Below are 19,146 nucleotides of genomic sequence, written 5' to 3'. Positions count from 1 at the left end.
AAATTGTATTGTCTTGTAAAATTTTCGAGTAATGCTGTTGTAAGGATGACCACAGTGTCGCCTTTATAAGTCGACCGGGGTGTCTCGGTCATATCTGACCGCCACGTTATATTCATGATTTTTAAAAAAATTCGTATAACCATAATATCCTTCGATGTAACGAGCGTTACCAGTTTCAGTTACTTTTAAAGACTATGATTAATTATCATTGTGTACATGGCGAATACTCTTTCATTACCTCTATGATTCACGTGGACTAATCAGTATACACCATTAAGCATGTGACTTCCATGTTTTATGTGTACCATTGCTGACTGTGTTATGGATTATATTTGTAAATATAACTATGCGTATCTTTGAATTATATGATTTGAATGGTAATATTTGGATGTTACTGCATTTGGTTTAGTATGGACTGTTAAAAATAATTATATATACTTATTATTTTCAGTGATATGTATATTATTATGTTTTTCATTGAAACATATATTGAAAATGAATGTGTTTTTTGTTTCCTCCTACCGTGGTAAGATTATTTTACTTACATTACTCCCATGCTGCCTCGCACGAGTGTTGCTATGTTACCTCCGCTCGGGGACGTTGCCATGGGGATATTAAATACTTTACTCCAAAGTTCTTCAGATTTACTGAACCTTGATTTGACTTAAAACTTGATTTGACGTATTGAGAACTATGGGGGCCCGATGATTAATTTTTGCTCACGATGTCAGCCACTGGTTATTAAATATATTACCCTTTCCTAAGCCCACCCTACAATGTTACATGGCGAGATATTACGCCCCCAGCTACCACGTCCCCGATCGGTGCCACTACATCGCTGGGCATGCTGCAACGCCGGGTCTACACAGCTGTGTAACTATGCATGATGGTATTGTAGTACAAATGTCCGGGCTGCTGTTATAATTAATAGCATTGTCAAGCTACGGGTAATGTGAGAGCCTGAAGGTTTGGACTACATCCAGGGGCTCCTTTCACGAAGCAACCTTTAACTCACATTCTTTAACATTGCACTAAGGTGACCTAGTGACTTACGATCACTTTGGTGCTTTGTGAAAGGAGGCCCTGGTAAGCACTGTATTTAGTCACCCTACAACGAAAACATGTTAACTCGAACACCGTTAACTCGATACATCGATTGTTTGATATAACATTACGGAGTATCCACGAAATCCTTTATTAACATGCTCTAGCAGTGGGTTGTCTCGAACCCCAGATAACTGATATTAATTACAGCAACGCTATTTCGAGTTAACAAGGTTTCATTGAAATCAAGTCTGGATATAACGAAATCTTATCAAGATTAAGGACACCGTTAGAAATTTTAAAGAGAACTTACACCTTGGCCTTTAGAAACTGCTATGAAGTTTAATGTATATTATTAAAAAAGCCATCTGTTCACCAGCGACACAAATGTGCTATTAATGATGATCTCTATGCTTAATTTCAAGCAGAAAAATAAACCCCCTTTATCAAAATTACCAACATCGGCTGAATCGTTCAGTAGTGCATAGATACATGCTAGCAGAGACCCACGGTAAATCATATTGTAATTGGAAACAAGTAACGTTGTCGGGAAAATTACGGAACAGGTCCCACCTCTGGAGTTCTTTATATCCAGAACCGAAACCAACCCCAGTCAACACAACCAAACCACTCATCATTTCAGGTTGCTCGTATCAATGCTAACACGGCTTCAGATACTAAGTTCCAGAAGCTTTGAGATGGTAGACTGCAATGCACATCTAAATGCTCTGTCTATCATTCCTGCGGGGGTTTTCTAATGGGAAGTCATTTATGGAGGCCTGCTTGTTCGGACTATTCTGCATCGCGCTATACACTACTAGTGAATGCACAATGTGGTTATTATCAGATATTAAATTTAGTTCTCGCTACCGCTTAACAAATGATTTGAGAACATCCCGTGACGAGTCACGTCTAAATGACTTTGATTCATACCAATCATAGCATCGCTAACAGGATTCACGAAAGTGCGCTTGAAATGTATTTTCTAATCATACAAGCTCGAAAAGGTTAATTCGCAGAGAGGAGGTGGGTTTCAGAAGACAGATTCCGCCGTCAAATTCACTGACTGTCTGTCTCTTTGGCTCATTGTCGTGAAAACACGTGTAAAGGGATCGGTTAGACAGGCTCGCTGACTTGGTTGACACATGATATCAATCGATGCTCATGCTGTTAACCACTGGATTGTTTGGTTCAGACTGGAATATATACAACCCGCAACAAATACAGTTGTAATATTGCCAATCAACCAACTAACCAACTCATTTTATGCTTTACAAATTTTGACAGGCCGCGGGGTCTAGTGTCATACAATCTTGACCATCTTGTTGACAGTGGAACAATTTCCTTACTTCACTTTCAAATTTTGAAACGATGACCTTATTAACCTATTTTTAAAAGCCTCAAAAGTCTGAAATGTAAGTCATCAGCTGAAAACTGGAGCCGTAAAAAATCTGTTTTCTGATTGGCTATTGTCCGCTTCCTGTTAGGCATTTCATTGGTCGTTCTGGCGTGATTTGATACGTTGTGTGTGGCGGTAGCGGGAACTGAGATTTGACTTTATTGAGTTTCGGATATTCTTCTTACAGTTCCTTATGCAAAATTTTAGGTAATGTACATATGGGTGTGTTAAGCGTTACCAATGTTTCACATGCGTGTTTTTCAGCAGTTTTTGCATTACCTATAACTAACTGTATGAAGTAATCCTTAACGTCTTTTGAGTTGTATACATCTCTGGAAGCTAATGTATCGGGGAACATTGCCGAGTATGTTGAACTGGCCTCGTAACAAAGTGGTCTGCATTTGTCATCTTCCAGCTGACATTTGCACATACATTGTCCCGAGATATTGACCTGTCTTTGACAACGTATAGCCTATCAAGAGTGTTGGTTTAGTCGAGCGGTTAAACCCTTGCCCACGTCGGGAGCCAGGTTTCAGTGTGTTACATTACTCATTCATATTGCACCCCATTGTTGTATTGCTGGAATATATCTATAATCATAATTCATTCACCACATCAACCTTTTAACACGATTAATAATTTATGTTACGTATAATGAGAAAACCAGTCTCGATCATACGAAGAGACAAATTACATTGGACGTATAAATGTAGATATGGCAAATATAGATAGAACTGTATTCCCCACCTTGTGATGATACTATGTGTTCGTGAATAAGAGCTGTCTAGCTATTCTCGAAACGTTCGTAACCCTACGTACGTCTTATCTTAAGGACATTTTTGGCTACGATCAAAGTTAAGACATCTTAGGACTACGAACCTTTCCAGAATATCGTCTCTGGATCTGAACTTAAGGTGAGTCATACATCCATACCATACCTCTGAGCTGAAACGTTTTACAGTCATTAGTGTACATCAGGTAAAAGGTTAATTAAGGGGAAAACGTATGGGCGTGGTAAGAGAATATTAAACGGTTCACCCGGAGAAATTAGTAATAAAACCCCCAGCATAACAAGAACAGCAACAACAACAAAACAAGCACACCAAACAAAACAACAACAACAAAAACAAACAAACAAACAAACGAAAAAAGCGCTCACCACCAATTACCAATTCCTTCACTTTCTCGACAACAAGCAACAAGCAATAACTGCGACCAACATTAATAAAAACAATCACAATAACAGACAGCAGATAAAAAACCCATAATAAACAAAGGCCAACAAAACAAATATAAACAACAACAACAACATACAAAAACATCAAACAACAATGGTAACTTGGTGAAAGCACTGCAAGGATTTGACATAACATACCAGACCTTCCAGTGCGTATAATCAACTGATTCAAACACAATAACCAACCATAATATTACAAAATATTAATAAGCTAATCAAGAGTAGTTGATGCGTGTTATTGATACATGTATACACGACACATACTGACTTTACCAAAATATGACTGTATACAGATCAAATGCTCATGCTGTTGATCACTGGAATGTCTGGTCCAAACACGATTCTTTACATACCGCTGTCTTATAGCTGGAATACTGCGGCGTCGAACAAACAAACAAACAAACAAACACTTAATTGCCATTGCTAACCGGATACAGGTAAAATACTTTAGCATCATTAGTGCCAATATGCATATCAAATACTGACTTTAGCATTATCAATACTTGTACACAACAAAAAGATTTCAGAGCCTGTGTAAATGTCAAAGTGTGGCCAGTTAGTGATTTCAACGTCGTTGCTATGCATATTTTCCTCAAGAACCTCCCTGGAACGGAGGCCATGGTGTGCATGATGATGAGAATCCGCTGCTTCGATGCAGCAACTGCCGTTACGGCTGCCCAACGCGCAGTGCCCCTGTGACACCCGGTGTCCAATATTTGAAAAGCTTCCATTTTATTTTGAAGGAATCTTTGGGAAAGTTAAATCCAAAATTTCACATATGTGGGTAACAAGATTTTTTAATCATCACAACTCGTAGGGGTATAACATTTCTACAAAATTGCAGAAAATGGAATACGATCTGTGATTTGGTACCTTTTGCATAATGGTATGCCCCCAGATGATATCAAGTAAAACACATTCATAATAGTATTTGATGACTTCCCGTCATAATCAACAGTCACAGATTTGGTTTGCTCGATGTATTTTCAGTTTGGTGCTGTTGTTTTTTAAGGACAACCCCATCTTGATCGTTCAATGGAATACGATCTGTGATTTGGTACCTTTTGCATAATGGTATGCCCCCAGATGATATCAAGTAAAACATATTCATAATAGTATTTGATGACTTCCCGTCATAATCAACAGTCATAGATTTGGATTGCTCGATTTATTTTTAGTTTGGTGCTGTTTTTTTTAATGACAACCCCATCTTGATCGTTCAAAAACATTGTGTCCAGATATTTATTCTGGCACTGTTTACACTATATTGTGAGCTGACACTTAGGTGAACATTCAGTTATAGTTTGAACCCTTTGCATTATGTATGAATCAGTGAAAACATTATGCCCTTATGATTACGTTGTCTGAAAGCTCTGTCAGGAAACATCATAAAGGGAGTCACGATTGTAGTTTCAAATTGCATGGCACTTTATTAGCTCAGTTTGATTGTAGCGGAGTTCTATCTATCTGAAACACACAAGTGGTTCGTGCATGTTTTGTTTCCTGAAATCGGTGGTGCATTTATTGCAGATTTTGCGGCTTTAAGGTCAACATGAGACTGGAACATAGCGAAACCAATTTGCTTGAGGTTGACAGATAATATATAGAAAAATGAAACATAAAAACAGTTGCATTTGTATCAATTTCCAGGCAAGGCTATATACGTTTTGATCGATCCTCGTATTTTAAGTGATTGATATATGATAAACAATGGGTTTCGTTACGTCATAAGGCATGACTAATACGAACACGAATTACAGTTTTCAAGAGGCTATGCTACCAGTTGTTATGAACTCAATTGCCACATTGCGAATGTTCCAATGTACCTGCAAGGTTTTTGCCAGTTGAGCCAAACCTCATTTCCCCCAATTCAAAGTGCACACTACGAAATAGGATACACTGCCAAACGATACGGACACTGAGATTTCACTATTGTTTGGTGTAATATTTTGATAAATGATTGTTTGAAATTTTGTTGTTTAACGCCGTATTCAGACATATTCCAGCTATCTGTAAGTATAACCTAGTTTGGACTGTACAAACTGTTGATCAACAGCATGAGCATAAATCGACGCAGATGGGATAAGATGACATGTGTCAACCAAGTCAGCGAGCCTGACCACCTGATCCCGTTAGCAACTATATACAACAAGTAACGATTGCGGAAGACTTCCAACCTGCATCTTCGGGGGTCAGTATTTTTATCATCTCATTTAGTGCCAAACGTTCACACAGCACAAGGATTTCGTGAATTGTGATTTTCTACATGTCTCTGTTTCATCAAGTTACTAATGAAATTAAACGTTGTCCCTGTTGAATGTACGTTGTTTCACGCACAGACCGTAGCTTATGATTGGTAACAAAGAACTATATTTCAATCAAACAACGGTATGAAAAGAACATTGAATGTAAATAAAAACAATTTATGATGTGATTTGAACAGTTAGAATATAACGGGTGCGTGGATAAATACGATGTTTATAAATACATTATAAATACGAATTCACGTTCATCATGCGCGCACACACACGCACCTAAGCACGGGCGTATGCACGCGGTCACATTGATACAGACACACTCAGAGAGACACACAGAGAGAGGCAGACAGAGAGATACATAACACAATCGAGCGGCTTCAAGCTTTCTGTCCAGATTTATCGGGTTCATGTCTACAGAGTCCGATCATCTCTCGCGCTCGCTGCCCTACACGCCTCGCGTCAAGATGTTGCCGGAATACACCGGGGCTGTTTACTTTTGAAAGAACCGCTTACCAGCTGATTGTATGTACATATACTGACTATTGATCTCCATATCCCTAAGTCCGGGATGTATTGATTAGCTCGGAACACAGCCGCCGTCACTTTCATGATCGAACACAGACATTGTGCGCGAATGAGATATTTCATACAGATTCAAAACTTTGTTTACGATTTTCTTGGGCAGTTATTCGAAAGCTGTTTGGTGTGATACCCTTTTCCTATTAACGACACATGCTTTATCTCTTTCAACAACATCTACTACCAGATAAGGTCGTCATAAGGTCGTTAAAAATATGTAAAATAACAAAATTCATTATAGGTGCGGTTTGCAACCATCATCAGTGATCATGGGTGATGAATTCATAATGACGTCATCATTTCAGAGGGAAAGGAATTAAATTCGGAAGAAAAAAAATTCTGATTATCTGACGGAGTGATTAGGTTTAGATTCCGAACAATAGCAGGAGATATATGACCTGTAATTGTAAGTTTCATTAAGTGATGCATTGTTCTTTTTCGGTCACGTGAGTCCAGAAATAACAGGATCTGACGTCATTAACAATAGATGACATCATCTTTACTTTTCGGCGACAGTCGTTGATATAAGCTACAAATCACATTCATAAGAAATGAGTTAGTCAGTTTCATGATTTATACTCTATCACGAGCATGCTATTCGTATTCATCATTAAAGTGAGTTTTTATTCATTATTTAAGTTGAGCGCTAAAGGAGCGGCAGGGGAGCCAAGTGGTTAAAGTGTCTGGAGGCACGGGTTCGAATCCCCACATGGGGACAATGAGATAGATAGATACTAGTAGATATTGCTGGAATATTGCTAAAACTCACTCACTCACTCACTCACTCACTCACGCACTCACGCACTCACGCACTCACGCACTCACGCACTCACTCACTGAGCGTTAAGGTGAACGTAACGTTTAATGTTGACCCGCGACAGTCGTAGCGCTCGCTCAGATTGGGTGCTTAACGGTGCCCGGGAGTTTCCAGTAATGCTGACATGGGCCACTATTTGACAGGGATCCAACACTCCGAATGGAGTAGAGTATTAATCGGAAAATAACTGGAATTAGTGAGAAAATGATTATATATCGTTGTAGGTAAATTACATTCAAGTAAGGTCTTTCGGCCCACCCTCCCAGTGCCAGTAATTATCATGCATTGACTCATTCTTTCCTCAGTTCGTGATCAGAGTGTTATGCTCAGATATGAATTTCCGCGCTAGTTTGCTATTGAATATTTTTGTATTGTCACCGCTTATTCCTACAATGGGGCGGAGTGCAGAGTATTGACTGGTGAAACACGTAGGGCGACAGGTGTTCACTGAGTACCTGTTGAACGTGCGCCGACGGACTATTATTTAATTGAACGGAAGTGCTATCACTGAAATACCATTGGTTTCCAAGAAGCCGACATATGACGAACTTTGAAATTTATAGAAGTTGTAGAAGTTGTAATTTGATATATTATTCACTAGATTCTGTTGTTGTCAATAACAAAAACTGTTTACAAGTAGTGGTGATTTGCAAGATGCTTCCATACCAGTAAGACAACAACAATACTTTCCCACATAATTACAGAGGTGGAAAAAGCATGTAACACTGGCACACATCTACAAATATGGCTTGAATATAAAACCCTGGGCCAATATACAGGTGACATGCATGTGAAACACCTGAAACAAACTTTTACCTTTGAAAGTTACATACAAAATACAAACCCCAAAAACTTGTTTAACAAAAGGTTTTTGGAGTCTTTGGAAGACGATTAATGAAAATGAATCTGTGTGCGTGTGGATATTCGTTAACAGGTGATAAACAATAAAAGTTTTCTTTTTTGATTTGTGGTTTTTATCAGTCAGTAAAATATTTTGAAATTAAGTTTAATTACAATGAAAACTGACAGACAAGAAAATCATGGCGGTATTACACATTACTGTTAATTAAGGCTTTGAAATTTCACATTGTACATTTGTTGTCCTTGAAGACAAGTACTCGGGGTGGGGTATGTCGGGGGGTCGGGGGTGGAAAGACAGTATTTTATGCTGCATTTAATTCCAACAAAGTCAGGACAGGTATGACCACAAGGTACCTTATGCTCAAAGGTATGGGATTATGCTGAAATTAAGTGCAAAAACGAACTTTCAAACCCTGGAGACACATAACCGCGCGTAAACGCTTTACGATGGTTTAAAGTAGTCCATGATAGCTGGATGTTTTTAACAGTGGGTAAGAATGTATAGTCTTTGGGACTACATCGTTTGCAAATACCAGCGCAAGGAAGAATGCTGGGTGTTTATTGTTATCAATGAAACAATTTGACTTGATTAATGACTATTAAATCTGACCCGAAGTTATGCACGTGGAACACATGCTTACGTCACATGCCAGACATGTGAACCCTCGCCTGGAATTAGTTCATCAAAACAATCACGAAAAAATAATGACATTTATATAGGTAACCTTTTGACAGGAGATCACCGTGACATAAGTTCCAATTCAATCACAGAGAAATATATGAAGGTACATGTAAACACTTTTGCACTGAAACAAATATGAAAAAAATATTTACCACAAATGAAGTCCCAGCTGTTGACAGACTATAAGTTAAGCATTACACGTTGCATTTCCCACATTTCCACACTAGTAATCGGTTCCCAAATGCGCACACCGATGATGCTCATGTTGTTGACCACTGGCTTGTATGGTCCAGATTCGATTATTTACAAACCGCCGCCATATAGCTGGAATATTGCTGAGTGCGGCTTAAACCTAAACTCACTCCCTCACTGAACTGATGACGTATGTCCTGCTAGGAGGTTGACGTACCTGAAGTCCCACTGACCCTGGGTGGATCATCTTTGTTTTCTTGGTGCATTATGGCTCGTCCTTACTTAATATGACTGGCGTGAATTACGAACTTTTTCATGGCTTTGAAAATAATAAAGAAACATTAGACAAAAACCTGCTTTAAGATGTAATACTGAAAGTCTATTGAAACCAGTATTCTTCATATTGCTTTAAACACGCCTTTGTTGATGAAATGTTTATATAGTATTTCAAATATTTCTTTACTAACATATATACACATGTAATGTATATTTATATTGTTTTGGGTTGTTGGTATTGTTTGACGATGTGTGTTTAAATATTTCAAGGATGCTACACGTCATGAATTCTGTTTCGCATTCTGTGACTGTATTTGTTTAAATCCGCGATTAATGACAATTTCTGATGAGTTGTGTGTGATTTTTCAATAGGTGAGCACGCAAAACTGTACAAAGGATCAACACACGAAGGAGATGATGGTCGATGTTACGCCTAATACACGGTGGCAGTCAAAAACATGGTCAATTAGCCAGTACGATTCTACCTTCCCTGACCCCCAGTACCCGATCAATATCACCTTGTCCTTCAACAAGACGTACCGGATGGCGGCCAATTTGACCTTGACCTTCAACTCTGGACGTCCTCGGGAGATGATCATTTACAAGTCTGTGGACAATGGTGCCACTTGGGAGCCTCTCCAGTACTATGCCAAAGATTGCAACAATGAGTACCCCAACGTTCCGACCGTCATCGGCGCTGACAACTTGACGGCTGTGATCTGTACGGAAGCTTACAGCAAAGATTCAGGAAACCCGAAGCCTGGCGGGAAGGTCTTCTTTTCAGGTCCCACCGAGAGGATCAAGGTTAAGACAGAGGACGACGCAATGTATTATGCTGAGCTGGAGAACATAAAAGGATTCTTCGAGTTCACAGACATTCGTATACGACTGTTACAACCCGCCACTGATTCCAAGGAAACTGGTAGAAACATGATCGACTTCCTCCGATACTACTATGCAATCTCGGATATTACCGTCACGGCAATGTGAGTATACATCGATGGTGATGATGAATGAGTGTGCAGTCTAAGCAAACAGGTAACCTTTGAGACTGACCAATCAGAACACAGCTTACCAAATTGCGAAAGTGCACATTCGCACATTCCTTTTGAACTTTTTATCTCGAAAAGGGTCGTAAGCGAACGATTCCGAATGCTATTTAGCGTACGCTCGCTTCGCTGCACACGGCGTACGTACGACCATGACAACGGCGACTAAACAGTGGCTGAAAATGGTGTTTTCGGCAAGATGTCATCTTGCGGAAATTTTAGCTAATGGTAAGCATGTCAACAGAAAACCCAAAGTGTATATAAAGCAGGTCAAATAATTGTGTTATATGCGGATTTTTGTTTGTGGAGAGTTCGGTGTCAGTGACCTGAATATTTTGAAAGTCCTTCCGATCCCTATATAGTAGCCGTTGTCAGATTGGTTAAATCAGTTTAACCGTCTCGCGTTTGATTGGACGGTCATTGGTCGCTCAAAGGTTACCTTCTGCTTGGTTCTGTTAGACTCAGTGGTGGAGTGTAACGAAATACACTGAGACTAAGTTTACTTAGACTGAATGAGTGTGCTGCGTTTTACGCCGCTTTTAGCAATATTCCAGCAATATGACGGCTGCGGACACTAGATATGGGCTTCACACATTGTACCCATGTTGGGAATCGAACTCGGGCCTTCGGTGTGACGATGGAACACTTTAACCACAAGACTACCCCACTGGCCCCGATGATCAGCGAGCCTGATCACCTGATCCTGATCCGGTCTTACGACAAGCATGGGTTTTCTGAAGATCGATTCTAACCCGGATCTTCATGGGTAACACATATGTATATCCCCTGGCTCATCGCATCGTCTTCAAATTGCCACATAAAAAGCAAGTCCTAGTGATCTTTTGAGATTTTACGAGCGCTTTCCTAGTGTATTCCTAGTTCCTAATGGCGTATAAATTATACTCTTTAAAGAAAAGTAAGGGATAATGAACTTACAGTTCGGATAGGAAGTGTAAACGTTAACAAACGTTTCAAGGACAGACATCGTTTGAACGCACCACCATTTCCCTCTATTACCACTCCTAAACACAACGCATGATATGCACGTGCACAACGCAGTAGCCCCATACACGTGCATGGGGCACTTTCTTGATCTTGACGTTGTTTCAAGAAGGTCGAGAAATCACTTAGAACATTAATTTTGACACTCATCTCGCATCACACATTTATTAGTGTTTGTTTCTAGTCGTTTGTTTTAAAAGGGAAATCGGATACATGCAATTTACATGCCATACACCAATCATCTTTCAAAAGCGACTATGTTCCCAATAACTATGACCGTAAGGAAGTACAAATGGTGATGCACTCTCAAGACATTCAGTAATTTCATATCAACGTTGATTGACTCCGATACATTTCCGAAATATTTAATCGTAAATAAAAAAAAAATGAAGATCCCTTTCTTTTTTGAAGAGTATATATTGCTTTTGCGAGTGGCACGTCATCTTGCACACTAATGGATAAAGCAGAATGTCGAAAAGCTAACATTTGTGGTTTTCAGACTGGAATTCCTACATTTGCTTTTGTCTGTAACAGGCTGTCTAGAATGTGTTCATCTCAAAAGTGACGCGACGCAAGTATTTCAAAGAACCCAACTCACGAATCTGCATTACCGTTGAACAATATAGCACAGAAAAGCGTAATTTAAATCTCAAAAACATGACTGAGCCCAAATTCCCACCGAATATAGTTTTTGAAATACACAGATTTAACCCATGTATGCATATCGTCCCTTTTTGGGGGACGGATAGTCCCTTTTTGGGAGACGGATACTACAACAAAACCTATTTCTCTCTTATTGTTGAAGGTAGAAGCTTGCAGTATAGTCGTGAGTGAAACTGAGTAAATTGTTTAGTGGTTGATTCATTGACATTACCTTTTGAGTTTACGTTCTTTAAGCATGGCCACTTCTGGTGGCAAAGACGGTCCCCTGTCAATTTGTGACTTTTGTGATATTTCCCTGATATTGGTCCCTGTTTTAAGTATTAGGTTCATTAAAATGCGTTTGCACTTTCGTTGTTCAAACAGAAATGCATGTACCTGACACTGTAAAATAATCCTGTAGGCATGGTTTCATATGTGAGGAACAGCAGAGGACTTTGGGATACATCCATCAGCTATGATGCTGAGTTCATCAGAAAACATTTTATGGGATCAAGAATTCCCATGAAATGTTCAGGTTTGAAACTGTTAATACACACTGATTTATACAAAAGCCAGTTTGGTTGTATTCCATGAAAGCGTTTAAATTAAAAGAGTCATTTGTAAGATTTATGAGGTTGATCTCCAACCACCTAACTCTAACAAATTCCTCACTTTCAGTTCACTTACCTGTATACGGTCCCACTTATTGGACAATTGTATTTACGGGCAAAATGACACCTCATCCTATCATTGCTTGCCAAAAGAAACCAGTTCACAAACTTTGATGAAATTCTTAGACCCTATGCATAAAAGGGTTAAATGTATAAAGAAACATAAAAATTATTAATACCTTGCATTCTAAGCCACATCCACGAATTTAACTAAATAAGTCAAGATTGCATTGTGTAACTGTGTATGTTGTCTACACATTAATGTTTAGCTGATTGTCTATCTGGGATAATGTCAGTCTAGTGATATTAGTAAAATCGAGGGGCAAACAGTGACTATGAGTTTCATACAGCTAAAGGTATGTACATGTAGTTTATGAAATCACGTGATGGACATCTCCCATCGGAAGAGCAGGTTTACCATTGGTGCTCCTACCTATACCTCATCCAAACATGGGAATGTCGGTGAGTCTAGATCTGTTTTGGAGGCAGAAGTGACCAGCTTGAAGAACTTGACAGTATGTCTTGAAGTAACTTGATGACAAAATGTGACTGGTTTAATGCTATATTTTCGTCGCCAGTTGTTCCTGCAACTTGCACGCCGCCTCCTGCTTGTCCACCCTGAACGGCGACACCATCTGCGAGTGTCAACACAACACGGCCGGGAAGGACTGCGAGCAATGTTTACCCCTCTATAACAACAAACAATGGCGTCCTGGCAGCTTTCTTCCGGCACGAGTTGGCACGGCGTTTGCGTGTGAAAGTAAGTACATACGTGAGACAGTTTCAACAGTTCTAAATTGTCTGTCAACACAGCCAGTGATTCAGTTTAGCTTTACGACGCTTTTACCAATATTACAGCAATATCACGGCTGGGAACAGCAGAAATTGGATCCACACATTGTACCTATGTGGGGAATCGAACCTGGATCTTGGTGTGACGAGCGGAAACTTTCACCAGTAGGCTATCCCATCGCCACTTATCGAACATAATTAATTTATTTTTCTCAGATTCGAACTCAAGGGTGTAGGAGTTGGTGAGTGATATTAGTTTCACGCCGCACTCAATTACTGATATTCCATCTATATGGCAACGGTCTGTAAATAATCGAGTTTGCACCAAATAATCTAGTGATCAACAGCATGAGCACAAGAAGCTACTGTAGACGACATTCTAAACCAGATCTTCATGGGTATCCAAGAATAGGTCTGATAGGAGATCTCCGTACTGCACAGCGATAACCTCCTATTCTGTCATCATCCTAATGCCTGGTGTTTAATAGCTTCTCCGCACAGCCCATGTTAAATTTCAGTAAATTCCTCATTCTCTTCCCAAAGAGGTTACTATGGCCATATTTCTCGGTTCTCATAAAATCCCCTAGCGGCAAAAATCACATCACGAATTGTCCCCATTTTTTCTAACCATTCAGAACACGTGTTACATCGACTTAGATCCAACTTAACTATTACAAGCAAATGCGGTGCCACAAATATCCCACCTCTCCCGGGGACCTACGTTGATGTGACACGAAGGACATGTTATGGCTAGCCAGTCTGTTGTCAACGAGGGCGATGGAAATGCCATTGATCCGTCATGACTCAGTTCTGTCTAAAAGAAACATCTGCGCACCGCGCTGGCGAAGAGGCTTTAGTTTTCCCGAAGCATACGGAAATTACCGATTCCTTACGAATGATCACTCCTGAAACAACGTCGCTGATTGCGCAACTAAATCTGATTGCAGCCAATCATGAACCCTGAGCACTCGCACAATGAATAACCTCTGTGGGAAGAGAATGTAAATATTTAGCATTATTTTATTCAATGTCCAAGTATTTTGATGAGTCTGCAGTATAAAAAGCACTGCCTTTCTTTTGTCAGTGAATCCAGTGGTATACCACTACAAAATGTATAGGATATCTTTTGAATCATATGCATAACTGAATTCAGTAGAAGTGAAATATTAAAAAGATCACTGGAAACGGTCATTGAATATGAATATGATTTACTGAATACTGAATATGATATATTACGTGTGAATCATTTCATCCTAATCACGTGACCTGTCTGTCTTTGATTAATTTTTCTTAGATTGTTTAACGCTGCCATGTGCTGGTGGTCAGCGCTCGGCATTTGTTGAAATGTCATACTGAGATAACTGACTAGTTCATTACAGCCTAACTACTGACTTTAGCAGCTAGACGAGCTGGTAGTGCTTATGAAATAGACATCTAATAACACACTAAAACAATCTACTAAGATATATTTTATTCCAAAGAGTTGTTCAAAATAGTTTGTGTTTGATTATGAGAATATGCGATCGATTACTTGGTGGTTTGGTCACCGCGACCAATTCTCGATTATTTCAATGAATCAGAACACCACTAGGGTGTTTTTAAGTACTAATGAATGCTGGTTTCCTGTCAGAATGTGAATGTAACGACCACGCCCTCAGCTGCACCTTCAACTCTACACTGAACTACGGCAAATGCGACAACTGTCTCCACAACACGACGGGAATGATGTGTGAACAATGTCTTGACACCTTCTACCCCAATGTTGCTGTGCCCCTAAATGACACCAACGTCTGCCTACGTAAGTAGCTGCAGGGAGACTAGGTGTTGTAGATTATCCATGGTAGCAGGTAGTTACAGAGCGTGTATAGTCAGGTACACTGCGTATACTATACTGGTTAAAGTGGGTATAGCCAGCATGGCTGATGAGGGGTGCAGTTAATGTATGGACACATGTATAGTAGGTCTATGTATACGGGTATAGTAGATATATGAACACCCGTATATGCGGCTGTAGTGTGTATATGGACTCATGTATAGTGTGTATATGGAGACGTGTATAATGTGCATATGGCCACGGGTATATTGTGTATATGGACTCATGTACAGTGTGTATATGGATACGTGTATAGTGGGTATATGGACACATGTGTAATAGGTTACATGCACATGTGTAAAGTGGGCATATGGACATGTCAAAAGTGGGTATACGGACACTTGTATGCAGTGTATATGTACAGGTGTATACTTGCTATATACGCACGTGTATAGGGGGTATATATAAAAAGGATACAGTGCGTGCATAAACAGAGGTCCAGTAGATGTACGCAACACATCCTGGTACACCAAGTGTATGGACATATGTATAGTGGGTACACATACACAGGCACAGTGGGTATATATACACGTGTATAGTAGGTATAGAGATACGGATGTGGTAAGTATATGGACATTTCACGAGCTTCTCTCTTTACAGCGTGCGACTGTGAACCCCTCGGTCTACTGAACCCGGTTGACACAAAGTGTCAGAAAAACAGAACCCAGCCCAACATCGGTCAGTGCACGTGCAAGGCCAACGTAACCAGTCGCCGCTGTGACAAGTGCCAGCCCGAGTTCTATGGCCTCTTGCTGGCCGAATCTCCAGGCACCTGTAAACGTAAGGATCCATTAAAACACTGATTTACCGTGCATAAAACACTGATTTACCGCGAACAAAACACTGATTTACCGTGAACAAAACACTGATTGATCATTAACATGATGTCATTTTATCTTGTGATGATTTCAACTCTGCGGATAAAACTGTCGAGAACAACATGGACAATTATTGACATTTCCTCATGTGATGATTACATATGTCAACAGTTATTGACATTTCCTCATGTGATGATTTCATATGTCAACAACTATTTACATTTCCTCAAGTTCACAATATTTCCATTTGTTGTAGCAACTCACGCGGAGGCACGCTATTTTGTGATGATTTCATGTTGTGGCAAAGCACGCAAACGTTACCGATAATTAACACGCTAGTTTGCGATGATTTCAACTCTGCAGATGAAACTCTCGACCACGATATGACAGACAGTCAGACAGTCAGACAGTATCTGTTCAGCAGAGAGGCCTCCAACCATAATACAATCAGACTGACATATTCAGTGACAAGTATTAACATCTCATCATGTGATGATTTCATATGTTGTAGCAACTCACGCTAACGTTACAGGTAATCCACACGTTAATGTGTGATGATTTCATATGTTGTAGCAACTCACGCTAACGTTACAGGTAATCCACACGTTAATGTGTGATGATTTCATATGTTGTAGCAACTCACGCTAACGTTACAAATAATCCACACGTTATTGTGTGATGATTTCAGCCTGTGCCTGCAACACGAAGGGGACACAAAACAACAGTAACGTCTGTGACAGCAGCAACGGCCAGTGCCCCTGCAAAACGTCAATCGAGGGGCGACCCTGTGACAAATGTAAAGCCGGCTACTTTCAGTTTCCAGCCCTCTCCAGTGAAGTAAGTAGTGACGTCAGATGGCGGGAGAACGTACACCACCAGCAATCAAGACCTTGACACGTCGACTGTTTCCTGGTCAAAGAAAACAATATGACCTTTCGTATGATTGAAGACAGAGCTAAAACAACGACACTTTGTGGTTTTGATACTAAAGTTTTAGTTATACATTTTAATCACATCCCTTTCAAGACGTTTAAAGGATTACAAGAGTGAAAAGCTGGGGTTTAAAATGTTTGTTAAATATTTTTTATTTACCCAAATTGGCGAGGACAAACTGTAAAAACGACGCTGAGTTCTGGGCTTTCTATCCATCTTGTCGCTATTCATATATTGTGTAAAGAGCTGTTTCTTAGTCGTTGGCACATGCTGAACTACCACATGCTGTGTATAGGGGAGATCGGAGGCAATTGTAACACGAGGCAACTGTAACAAAGGTGAATACTCTACAGTTCGCTCAAACATGGTGTAGGTGAGCAGGGTTATTTCCCTTTGGTTTCCTGTGGTGCACATCCATGTCTTTTACAGCACCTCGGCATACCCACAATATAGTTGACGAAAATCGTTTTTCACGTGGGTAAATATTTTTTTAATAAAACGTAATAAAACATACTTCATGCAGTAAATGTTGCTTCGTATGAAATGAACTTTTCAAAATTGAGGTATTACGACACAATTTGAAGTATAAATATTTGAGTTGTTACTATGTGACGTGTCATGAAACATGGCTACTATCTTCAGGGGCAATTGTAACACCGTGCTAAAATTGTTATTTTCCCTTGTGTTATGCTAATGAAGCAAATTATGATGAAAGTTTTATGTTAGACCCTTTACTGGATATAGCGTAATAGGCTCTTTTCATTGTTATGTTGATAGTACCGGCCCCTAGGTGAAATTTTCTGGAGTTATTTTTTGTATTATATTTTGGGCATACCAATATTAACCCACAAACATTTCAAATGACGATGGTGATAAAGGTTTAATGTTAATCCATTTCCACTTCAGTTGATCAAGAAAACATCTCTCTACATTTTCAAAACTTTATTTCGTAAATAAACAGATCGTTATATTTTAACCTTCTTTGTTACAATTGCCCCATCCAACTGCTAGGGGTCAGTTGTAACGCTGGCAGTCATTGCAATTGATACGCAATATCTTTGCAACGACATGATAGTGAACTTTAAATGACACTGATGTTTAAAGCCAAGATGCCAATGTACTAGTTAATACCGATGAAAGTGTGAGCGGTCGAATTACAAAACGTTAAGAAAATAGTGTTACAACTGACCCGATCTCCTCTGCAATTACTATTTCTTTAAGATAGAAAATGGTCACCAGGGGCGTAACAAACCAACTTTTTCGTGTAAGCCCGATAGGTGGCAAACTTTTTTTTTATTTAGATAGTAACGATGGTTGCCCATCGTTTTTAGCAACAAATCACATGTAAACCTGGACGTTTTTCGTAAATGGTAGCTAAGCATCTGTTCTCACAAAGAAGGTGTTATTCTTGGTCTTGCTAAAAATTCATTACCTTCTTCTTCAGGAATGTCGAAGTTGTGCTTGTGACCCCGGTGGGTCGACAACGATGTCGTGTGATAATTTTGGAATGTGTACTTGCATTCCCCATGTCACTGGCACCAAGTGTGAGCAGGTCGAACGTTACTTCTACATGCCATCGTTGGACGAGTTCATTCTCCAGCCAGAGGGGGGCACGTGCCCCATAGATGGGGACCTATTGACTCCCCCAAAACCGTTTGATGGTTCGACATTCGCCACCTGTGACCCAAGCGGCGAAAAGGTCGTGGAATTCAAATACCTTGGCGTCAACGAGCAGTTTAATGTCACATGGTAAGTTTTCTTTTTTCATAAGGCCGTATACTGTCATCAAAAGTCAAACATTGTTTTCTAAACAGTGGTTGTCTAGAATGCAGGTTGATTTGGCATTCGTATCATCTTATGAAGCAGCAGCAGCAACAGCAGCAGCAGCAGCAGCAGCAGCAGCAGCAGCAGCAGCAGTAGTAGTAGTAGTAGTAGTAGTAGTAAGTAGAGTGAATTGACTTAAATATAATTCCGAACAACATTCTATCACGGCACGTCAGTTAAATGTGAAAGGAAGATTG

General features: G+C 39.8%; 1 protein-coding gene across 1 annotated transcript in view; it reads left to right on the top strand.

Annotated features, from left to right (window-relative positions):
• The window catches only part of LOC137272286 (laminin subunit beta-1-like), a 61,286-nt gene that overhangs the window by 732 nt on the left and 41,408 nt on the right, over positions 1-19,146 (top strand). Inside the window, exons 2-7 of the mRNA XM_067804648.1 lie at positions 9,718-10,331; positions 13,288-13,469; positions 15,132-15,299; positions 15,975-16,154; positions 16,881-17,029; positions 18,570-18,874. Of these exons, the coding sequence (XP_067660749.1) occupies positions 9,718-10,331; positions 13,288-13,469; positions 15,132-15,299; positions 15,975-16,154; positions 16,881-17,029; positions 18,570-18,874 (1,598 nt within the window). The remainder of the gene's footprint in view (positions 1-9,717; positions 10,332-13,287; positions 13,470-15,131; positions 15,300-15,974; positions 16,155-16,880; positions 17,030-18,569; positions 18,875-19,146) is intronic.

This window comes from Haliotis asinina, chromosome 2, assembly GCF_037392515.1.
Source record: "Haliotis asinina isolate JCU_RB_2024 chromosome 2, JCU_Hal_asi_v2, whole genome shotgun sequence".
In the NCBI taxonomy this organism is placed as follows: domain Eukaryota; kingdom Metazoa; phylum Mollusca; class Gastropoda; order Lepetellida; family Haliotidae; genus Haliotis; species Haliotis asinina.
This window is presented reverse-complemented; position numbering and strand designations above follow the sequence as displayed.